Raw genomic sequence first — 11,022 nt, forward strand, 5'->3', positions numbered from 1 at the left:
GTCTCCGCTCCTCCACATGCAGCTGCTGGGTGACGTTGGGCTAGTCACACTTCTTTGAAGTCTCTCAGCCCCACTCACCTCACAGTGTTTGTTGTGGGGGAGGAAGGGAAAGGAGAATGTTAGCCGCTTTGAGACTCCTTAGGGTAGTGATAAAGCGGGGTATCAAATCCAAACTACTACTACTATTCTTCTTCTTCTTCTTCTTCTTCTTCTTCTTCTTCTTCTTCTTCTTCTTCTTCTTCTTCTTCCTTTCATATCTTGGGCTGTCACCTGCAGCAGCAAAGTGTTCTGGGCTGGCCTTCCTTTCGAGACTCCTTTCTAAAATGCAGCGGAACTTGGAGACTGAGCATTCGACTGTCCCAATAAGATGCGTGTTCCTGTGCCAAATCGGAGTGCAGTGGGACTGATTTTAGGCAGGCTGAGTCACCATGGCAGCATAAGAGCAGAGACATGTGGACTGGCCACATATTCTCCATGCCAATTCCAACTTGTCCTAGGTATCAAACGGGGGAAATATCAGTATGAAGAGGACTCTCACATGGAGCCTCCCAGTTGCTGCTTCCATAACTGGAGAGGCTCCAAAAAATAGCACCATGGAAATGGTCTGGTTGTAGAGGGAGGAGGAATCTTTCTCAACCCAAGGTCTACACTCCCTGGGTCAGCCTTCCAGGGGGATCACATGCCAGTGCGGGCGAAATAATGAATATGAATTTTGCTATAGTACTGTATGCTAGTTTCAATATACACTTGCAGACCTCTTCTTTCCGCCTTTGAGGCAGGCAAGCAAGAAGCATTACCAGAGTTCAAGGACATATTCCAACCAGCCACAAATGCTCAAGGGAGGTGTGAAGCAAGGCCAATGGGGAGTGTTGTGGAGGAGAGACAGGCCTGGGGTTTCTCATCCCTGCTGTAGAAGCTTGTCTGGGTTGTGGCTCCTCCATACAGTCCTCTACAAGAGATTATATGGGGACGGGGAAGTTCTGGCTATTTGTTAGGTGGGAGCCAGCACCCAGGTGAGAACGTTGTGTGTTTGCCTGTAGATCTAAAGACCAGGATTTGAGCTATGCATGTGTGCTGAGCAAAATGAATAGGCATTGCTTCCCTTTCTTCCTTTTTGCTGAGTTTATGTCTTTTCACAGGTTCGACTTCACTCATAAAAGGCAGTCTGGTGGAGCAGGCCAGTATGGCAAAGTGATAGGCTATTTAGAGCCTCTGGAGGAAGAAGATTACACCAAGGTGGAATTCGTTGACAAGACGGTCGGAACGAATATCCCAAAGCAGTTTGTGCCAGCCATTGAAAAGGTGAGGTCTGCCTCACCCCACTCCCCAGTCAATGCAGTTTTGACAGGATCCCAAACAGGTTGGCTATGAAGCCAAATTAGATCCAAGCAGGAAAATGGTAAAAACAAGACACAAGGGAATGAAAACAAGAATTCAAAAGTACACACACAGGCATCCACACACCAGAAAATCTTGCTAGGTAATAAAAGAACAGAGAAAGATCACTCCTATGCATTAAAGATATGTTCTTATTCCTAATGCATAGGTGATTTCAAGCTAGTCTGGTTGACACTGGATTTCTGGTACCTCTTTCTTGGGCCTTCAAGTAGACGGCAAGCTCCTTTGGTTCTGCCTCCTGCTTGCATCTCTGTGGAAAACATTCTTTAAATGCCCTCGGGCCCTTTGACTGTCTTTCCTAAGTGCATTCCTTAAATAGGCTGGTCCATTGCATTCTGCTTAGCTTTTGCCATCATCATAAAATAAATGCCTGCAGTTCGTCCATGTTGACTTGCTCTTGTGAAAGTGGTGAAGGAGGCAGAGAGGGATTCTTTCTTTTGAAAACAAGAGAGACTGTATCTTCTACCTTTTGGTAAGGTTACTGTTTAATTTTTGTTTTTAAAAAGGTGATGGTTCTGGTAAGATACCCTTCAAATCTGTTTCATATCCTACTTCTATAAGCTGAAATTTGGAGCAGGGTTCTAGGTGTGCCAAGAGACCATGGTTTTGAGCTATCATTGTAGGTACAGAGGCTGTTTGTGGGTGGGTGTGCATGCAGGTCGACTGAGAGAAAGTGGATGTGGAATTGTTGTGGGTAATGAGTGAGTAGAATCTTATTTTATGGGTTTTTGATGTTTTGTCTTTTTATATGCAGCATTTTAGTTTGATTAAGTTCCTCTTGCAGTCTTTTTTTTTAAAATGAAAGTGGTATATAAACACTGAAATAAAAAATTAGAAATTAACCATAGTAAATGTTGGTATACCTGTAATGCTAGCTCATCAATCACTTTGGTTTCGAGTTTGCTCTGCGCAGGAGAGAGAGAAGGGGGAGGGAGTGTGTTTTCCGGGCTGTCCCTTGAGTTGGAAACCATTGTTTGCGGAGAACTATTAACATACCAGTTTTGTTGTTCCTTTCCCTTTCAAGTCGGGCATGGTCATTTTGGCTGCAAAGGCCTACTTGTCTACACATTTCCTCCAGCCACCTGCATGTCAAAGGACTTGCAACCGTTTGAACTGAAGTCGCTAACGCTGAGGCTATTTTTTTCTAGGGGTTCCTTGAGGCGTGCGAAAAAGGCCCTTTGTCAGCTCACAAGGTTTCCGGGATACGGTTCGTCTTAGAGGACGGTGCGAGTCACATGGTGGACTCCAACGAAATCGCTTTCATCCGAGCTGGTGAAGGAGCCTTGAAACAAGGTACTGCTTCAGAGATGGGGCGCTTCCAACCTTAACCACATAGCGATTCTTTATTTCCATTTCCCCCCTGCAGTTTATCCGGAATAGTTTTGTGAATAATGCAGTTGCTGCTATGCAGTTCGCCACTTTTGTGTCTAGCTCTGGCTTTTTCTGCATCAACTTTAAGCTTATTTTCCTCCTTTCATTTTAAAGCTGTTCACTTCTGCCCAATTTACAACTCTTCTTCTCTCTGAGAAAGCTCATTGATCTGTATATGCATACCTTCATATTTCATGTTTTCTCCCATGTTGTTTCTCATTTTGGGAACACCTTTTCCTTCTCCCTGTTTGGCCTCACTGTTTCTATTAAGGTCAAATGCTATTAAGGTCTCTCCATCGCATCACCTTCTTTTCCTTGCCATAGTTAATGCCAATGCTTCCTGCTACTACTGTTTCCCGTGATAATGTGTGTCCGTCTGCTAACTCAAGATAATATATGTATGGAATAAAGCATTTGCAATAATCAGTTTATTGGACTTCAATGTTCCACCAGACTTGTTGCTGTCTTTTCACTTACTCCTCTGCGGTATACTTAGACTATAGGTCTCCTGAACACCAAACACATTTCATCTCTGTTCTGTTCAGCACTTAGTTGTGTTATTAGCACTAAATACATTTCATTTTTTAATTAAATTTGTATACCACCCTTCATTTGAAAATCACAGAGCGGTTCATTACAAATGAATACATGAAAGACAGCTTTTTGTTCAAAACTGAGACCTGGCTATTAGATACTGTATTGGAAACAAATGCAGCCCTGAAATTAACTTGTATCTGTGTGCAATATTTTTTCTTGAACATATACAAATTACCTTCCTTCCTGCCACTTACCATCTGGCCTGGGGCGGGGCCTGGGGCCTCATAAGGACTGCGCGCTGCTTGCTGCCGCTGCCCAGGAGGACTCCCCTGTGTGAGTGCCTGAGGGCCCTGCTCCTTCCTGCCACTTACCATCTGGCCTGGGGCGGGGCCTGGGGCCTCATAAGGACTGCGTGGTGCTTGCTGCCTGCTGCCCAGGAGGACTCCCCTGTGTGAGTGCCTGAGGGCCCTGCTCTTGCCACTTACCATCTGGCCTGGGGCGGGGCCTGGGGCCTCATAAGGACTGCGTGGTGCTTGCTGCCTGCTGCCCAGGAGGACTCCCCTGTGTGAGTGCCTGAGGGCCCTGCTCCTTCCTGCCACTTACCACCTGGCCCAGGGCGGGGCCTGAAGCCTCATAAGGACTGCGCGCTGCTTGCTGCCGCTGCCCAGGAGGACTCCCCTGTGTGAGTGCCTGAGGGCCCTGCTCCTTCCTGCCACTTACCACCTGGCCCAGGGCGGGGCCTGACAGGCCTCACCAGGACAGTTGTTACTGCCAGGGGGGCACAGAGTGTTTTTAGAGTGGTTTTAAAATGTTTTTAAAATTTTCCTTTTGGATTTTTTGTATGTGGCGGGTGGGGGTGGGATGGATGTTTGGTTGGGCTTGGGGAATTTTTTTATTTTTATTTTGATGTTTTTGTAATTTTTACATTATTATTTTTTGTCTGTATTGTTTTATTGGTTTTGTTTGTTTGTTTAAGGTGTTATTTTGTTCTTAGGGGGAGGGGTCAGGGCTGCCAGGGAGTGGGCCCCAGCCCACAAAATGGCTGGGGCATGTTCCACAGGGGGGGATGCACTGGGGCAACCGATCTCAGTGATCACGGGTAGGAGGAGGAGTTACGCTAAGACTAGACCACGTCATTACAGAGGGGGCAGGTTTAGTCGTTGTCTGAGGACTATTCCTGCCTCCGGGTCTGGTCCTGACCGGATGGATACTAGAATCAGCAAGGGATACCCACATGACCTGAAGGTGCTGCTGTGCAATGCCAGGTCAATGATTCATAAGACCACTGCCATCCATGACTTGATCATGGATGGAGGACTTGACCTGGCATGTGTAACAGAGACTTGGTTGGATGAAGCAGATGGGCCTGTCCTTGCCGCTGCTTGTCCACCAGGTTTCTCTTACGCACAGCAACCCAGGTCATGTGGGCGGGGAGGGGGGGTTGCAGTGATTTTTAGGAAGTCATTAGTTTGCACCAGGCGTCCTATTGGGAAGACCCAGTTTTCCGAGTGCATGTTCTGGAAGTTGGGCAATAGGGGCAGTACAGGATTCCTTTTGGTGTACCGACCTCCCCGCTGCACCAAGGATTCCCTGCCCGAGCTGCTTCAGGTCGTGGCGGATGTTCTCCTGGAGACACCTAGCTTGGTCGTCCTAGGGGATTTTAACATCCATGCCGACACGACCTTACAAGGGGCCGCTCGGGACTTCGTGGAAAGCATGGCCTCCATGGGGCTGTCCCTGAATAAGTCTGGCCCAACCCATAGCCGCGGACATGCCTTGGACCTGGTGTTTACCTCTATGGATGTTGGTGATCTGACACTAAGTAAAAGCGAAACGAAAGAAGTGCCATGGTCAGATCACTTCCTGGTGCAACTGGACTTCTCTGCGACCCATCCCCTCTGCAGGGAGGTGGGACCAATTCGGATGGTCCGCCCCCGCCACTTAATGGATCCAAATGGTTTCCAGAGAGTGGTAGGGGATGCTTTATCCCATGTTGATGGCCTTTCAGCTGATTCCCTGGTGGCCCGCTGGAATGCGGAGTTAACCAGGGCTATTAACTGTTTGGCTCCGAAGCGCCCTCTCCGATTGCATGGAGCCCGGACAGCCCCGTGGTTTTCCACGGATCTGAGGGCAATGAAACAATCGTTGAGACGGCTAGAGCGCCGGTGGCGGATAACTCATTCCGAATCTGACCGGACACAGGTTAGAGCTCAACGTCGAGCCTACCAAGTGGCGATAGCGACGGCGAAGAAGAATTTCTTCACCGCCTCTATTGCATCTGCAGAAGATAGCAGCAGGAGACTTTTTCAGGTGGTTCACAATTTAGCGGAACCACCTGCAACATCGGGGCCCAGTATGGGCCACATGTTCTCCTGCAATGATTTTGCAAAGTTTTTTGCAGATAAAATCGCTCAGATTCGGGAAGAAGTAGACTCCACCGTGGGAGCAGGGCCGGGGCGGGAGAGTGCTAGAGTTCTGTCTAGTCAAGTTGAGTGGGATCAATTCCAATCTGTTACCTCCGAGGATGTGGACAGGCTGCTTGGACGAGTGAGACCAACCACCTGTCTCCTGGATCCTTGCCCATCCTGGCTTATAAAAGCTAGCCGGGAAGGACTGGGCGATGGGCTTCGTGGGGTGGTGAATGCTTCCCTCCGTGAGGGAGCCTTCCCAGACCCGCTGAAAGAAGCGGTTATTAAACCGCTTCTTAAAAAACCATCTTTAGATGCGGCCACGATGGCCAACTATCGCCCAGTCTCAAATCTTCCATTCTTGGGCAAGGTGATTGAGCGAGCGGTTGCCGAACAACTCCAGGCACGCCTGGAAGAAGCGGACCATTTGGATCCCTTCCAGTCGGGATTCAGGCCTCATCATGGGACTGAAACTGCCTTGGTCGCACTGGTTGATGATCTCCGGCGGGCTAGAGACAAAGGTGAGAGCTGTTTCCTAGTTCTGCTGGATCTCTCAGCGGCGTTTGATACCATCGACCATAACATCCTTCTGGACCGTCTTGAGGGGCTGGGAGCTGGGGGCACTGTCATACAGTGGTTCCGCTCCTTCCTCCTGGGCCGTGTTCAGAAAGTGGTGGTGGGGGATGAGTGTTCAGACCCCTGGGCTCTCACTTGTGGGGTGCCTCAGGGTTCTGTCCTCTCCCCCATGCTTTTCAACATTTACATGCAGCCGCTGGGAGAGATCATCAGGAGGTTTGGGCTGGGTGTTCATCAGTATGCGGATGATACCCAGCTCTACCTCTCTTTTAAATCAGAACCAGTGAGGGCGGTGAAGGTCCTGTGTGAGTGTCTGGAGGCGGTTGGAGGATGGATGGCGGCTAACAGATTGAGGTTGAATCCTGACAAGACAGAAGTACTGTTTTTGGGGGACAGGAGGCGGGCAGGTGTGGAGGATTCCCTGGTCCTGAATGGGGTAACTGTGCCCCTGAAGGACCAGGTGCGCAGCCTGGGAGTCATTTTGGACTCACAGCTGTCCATGGAGGCACAGGTCAAATCTGTGTCCAGGGCAGCTGTTTACCAGCTCCATCTGGTACGTAGGCTGAGACCCTATCTGCCTGCGGACTGTCTCGCCAGAGTGGTGCATGCTCTGGTTATCTCCCGCTTGGATTACTGCAATGCGCTCTACGTGGGGCTACCTTTGAAGGTGACTCGGAAACTACAACTAATCCAGAATGCAGCAGCTAGACTGGTGACTGGGGGCGGCCGCCGAGACCATATAACACCGGTCTTGAAAGACCTACATTGGCTCCCAGTACGTTTCCGAGCACAATTCAAAGTGTTGGTGCTGACCTTTAAAGCCCTAAACGGCCTCGGTCCAGTATACCTGAAGGAGCGTCTCCACCCCCATCATTCTGCCCGGACGCTGAGGTCCAGCGCCGAGGCCTTCTGGCGGTTCCCTCATTGCGAGAAGCAAAGCTACAGGGAACCAGGCAGAGGGCCTTCTCGGTAGTGGCGCCCGCCCTGTGGAATGCCCTTCCAGCAGATGTCAAAGAGATAAACAACTACCTGACATTCAGAAGACATCTTAAGGCAGCCCTGTTCAGGGAAGTTTTTAACGTGTGATATTTTACTGTATTTTTGGTTTTTATGGAAGCCGCCCAGAGTGGCTGGGGAGGCCCAGCCAGATGGGCGGGGTATAAATAATAAATTATTATTATTATTATTATTACCTGGCTTTCTGTATCCACCAGTGGAGATAGCCCAGGGATTTGTCACTGATGAATTTGTCCCTGTTGTCTTCTGATCCCATCGTGCATTCGTCAGGGATTATGTTGCCTCTGAAGATGGATGTTCTGTGTATATAATATGGCTAATAGTCGTGCATTTTGATAAGCAGTTAATTAAAGCAGTTTTTTTCTTAATTGATTTACTCAGTTCCTTTGGTCTGTTTAGGTGACTCCGAAAACTTTGCAAAAGTAATCCTTGCTGCACTCAATACCAACACTCATTCTATTATTATTAGGTTATATATTTTGACATGCCCAAGCAGTTCTGCTGCTTGCAGATGTTTAATGTCTCTGTGTGCATTTATCTGTTGCTTTTTCATTTCAAAATAATGGGGGAAATGTATAGATAAAAATTAAGAAATGACATACGAAGGCAAGTGTTCTAACATTTTCTTTTGGACCCAGCTTTGGAAAATGCAACCATGTGTATTCTTGAGCCCATTATGTCTGTGGAAGTTGTGGCACCCAACGAATTCCAAGGGGAAGTGATTGCTGGAGTCAATCGCCGCCATGGCATCATCACAGGGCAGGATGGGGCTGAAGGCTATTTCACTCTCTACGCTAACGTAGGTGCTGTTGAGCTTGCTCAACTATTCTTGCTTTACGACTGAATCCAGGGGAACCTAACCATATTTTTGAAAGCACTGCTTAGGACTCAGAACCAGGAGGATTTGCCCAGAGGCCTCTTGGTTGCTGCTGTGCAAATCTCCGAAACTGTCTTTCCTCTGTCATCAGTCCTCCCAACTGCAGAGGAGGAGGAAAAGAGGCATCCTGGGGACACACCAGAGGCAGATAAGGAGAGGCTTTGGATGCAGCCCTGGAATGGGGAGGAAAAAACCTGCCTGGAGCTGGCCTACCCCTTTCCTCCCTAACTCTCCTTTCCACCCAACTGGCTAGCCCATAACACAATATATTAAGAATTCCTCTCTGCTCAGTTAATGTTTATCTGGTGGGTGAGCTATAATCAGTGTCGTGGTCCTTTATGGTAAAATAAAATTTAAAAACCCAAATTTTATTAACCAGTTCAGACACAAATCAGTTTATTATAGTGACTTTTGGACCCCTTTGGTGCTTGTGTCCTAGTTAATTTCAGCCAGTTTCTCATGGTATTTGAATGAGTTTCTCACTGCTTCCAAAAAAATACACAAAAAACCCCTGTGGCTTAATTCCTCCCCCTCCCCCCTTAACTAACCAGGATATGGCTTTATATCCTACATAGTAAGCTAAGATAAAGGCTCACCATTTCCCATTCCAAATGTAACAGAAAACTGTGGTTAAAAGCAAGCCGGGTTATCGGTGCTAAAACCAGCATGCAGAGAGAGAAGTTAGTGGGGAACTTTTGGATCCAGTGCCCATTCTCAGCTTAATAAAGCAGCATTTATTAAGCAGAGTCATTTACGTTTGAACTAGCCCTGTGCAAAGTATGTGTGTGTGCACTTAGCCTAGTGTGTTTCCCAAACCCTGGGTTTGTAATTCCGAGGAACGTGCTTGGAGTGAGAGAGATGATCGAAATTGGGTTTAGGTAGCCCTAGTCTAGCGCCTTGTTCTTGCAGCAGTCAACCCCCAGCTCAGACTAGCAGAGTGAGCAGTTTCACTCACGGGACCTCTGAATGTGGCTTGGATGCAATTTAGATTTCCTTAAATATGAAATAATCTCCTTCCCACCAAAATCCGCATCACATGCATTCTCCATTTGCCATCAGGTGCCGTTGAATAATATGTTTGGATATTCTAACGAACTGAGGTCGTGCACAGAGGTAAGTGAATATATAATTTCTGAGCTTATTTTTTAGAACAAACAAAACAAAACATCTCTCTTTTGCAGAAAGCATTGTTGGCTGATGTTTACTGTTTCTGGTGTTGTAGCCACATCCCGACTGTAGCGCACTAAAGGTCCTTTGCGAGGATGGCGCTGCAGCCTTGGGCTACAGTGTTTGGCTGAGTTTTCTTAGCGTCACAGAGCACCAAGGCAAGCAGCTCTAGAGAACGAGGGGTAGACTAAGTCTGGGAAGGAGGCTGAAGGGGGAAGGCAAAGAATGTCTGGGAAAGCAATTCTGAGAAATGAGGAGAAGAGGAAGAGACCAACGGAATCAAGAGAGGGGAAGGAAAATGGTGGAAGCAGCGGAAGAAAATGTGAAGGAAGGAAAGGTGCAGATGGGAAAGCAGCACAGAGAAAAGGGTGGTCTGAAGTCTTCATGCTGCAGGCTTGGAGTAAACCACCAGATGTTAGATTGCAGCTGCATATCAAGAAAGTGACAATTTTTGTGACATAGGTAGTGGTTGGCTTACTCCTATCATATGTTACATTTTCTGGTCCGGAGGCTTTCTTAATCCATTATAATTAGCAAACCCCCCCCCCCATGTGTTCAATCCTTATCCCTGTTAATATAAGGTTACCAGATTTTTTCCAATGAATCCAGGGACACTTTTCAACTTTAATGGATTTTGTATGGGGACTGATTTGTAAATCCAGCGACTGTCCCTGGGAAACGGGGATGCCTGGTAACCTTATGTTAACATTGTCCTGCATGTTTATCTTCCTGGTTTTAAACTGAGATGCTCTGAAGCTGACAGTGCCCTTGCTGCCTTTTATCGCCAGTAACTACGTACTGATCAGCACTGGTTTGTAAGCTCAGGCGCCTGCTCAAGAGGCAGTCGACGGTTGCCGCGCCACTTCTGCATTTACGGTGTTTAGTTTCACGTGTTACATGGAAACGATGTCACGTTTTGCGTGATGCATAGAGTTAAGAATTTGTTTAACTTGTCCGTAATGTGGAGGTTCTCTTGTCTGCAGGGAAAAGGCGAATACACAATGGAATACGTCAAATACCAGCCCTGCTTATCCAGTACCCAGGAAGAATTAGTTAACAGATACCTAGAAGCAACAGGGCAACTTCCTGTGAAAAAGGGCAAGGCAAAGAGCTGATTCCCTGAATGTGAGCTGATCGTGAGGACCTGCCACCAAACATCGACTGTCGCTAAGCTCTATTGATTTAATGACTCTTTAATATTCAGAGCAGACTTCATCCTGGATCGATACTTCGACTTTATTAAGTCACTAAAAGACTGTTGCAGAAATGTTCACATAGAAATTCCATTAATTAGTCACTGTCTTAATTTAATAAAATGTCTTTAGCTTTACTTTAAAAATTATATTGACTGTACATGTTCTATTTATCTTCCCATATTAGCCCCATGATAGACAATGCCAGCTGCCCTGTTGCAGAGATACATGATATTTTTAAAATATGCTTGTCTTGATAAAAGAATTTAGAAAGGTATATATATCTCCAGCTAAAACTGAAGTAGATAATTACAAGATTGCTGGAGGCAGGTCAGTCTTTAGGAGCAAATTTATCATGCATCTCAGAAAGTGTCCCATGAAAAGCAGTTCATAATTTTAATCAGTTTTCACTTTCCCTGCATATTCAGTATCTTCTCCCTGCTACACAGAATAATTTTGAAATTGACCAATAAGACAG

General features: G+C 47.0%; 1 protein-coding gene across 1 annotated transcript in view; it reads left to right on the forward strand.

The window, feature by feature from the left end:
- Nucleotides 1-10,693, forward strand: part of GFM1 (G elongation factor mitochondrial 1) — a 40,454-nt gene extending 29,761 nt beyond the window's left edge. The window contains exons 14-18 of the mRNA XM_053390383.1: nt 1,140-1,302; nt 2,547-2,691; nt 7,946-8,106; nt 9,244-9,297; nt 10,335-10,693. Coding sequence (XP_053246358.1) covers nt 1,140-1,302; nt 2,547-2,691; nt 7,946-8,106; nt 9,244-9,297; nt 10,335-10,466 — 655 coding nt within the window. The 3' untranslated portion in view covers nt 10,467-10,693. The remainder of the gene's footprint in view (nt 1-1,139; nt 1,303-2,546; nt 2,692-7,945; nt 8,107-9,243; nt 9,298-10,334) is intronic.
- The last annotated feature ends 329 nt before the right edge of the window (nt 10,694-11,022 follow it).

This window comes from Podarcis raffonei, chromosome 5, assembly GCF_027172205.1.
Source record: "Podarcis raffonei isolate rPodRaf1 chromosome 5, rPodRaf1.pri, whole genome shotgun sequence".
Taxonomy (NCBI): domain Eukaryota; kingdom Metazoa; phylum Chordata; class Lepidosauria; order Squamata; family Lacertidae; genus Podarcis; species Podarcis raffonei.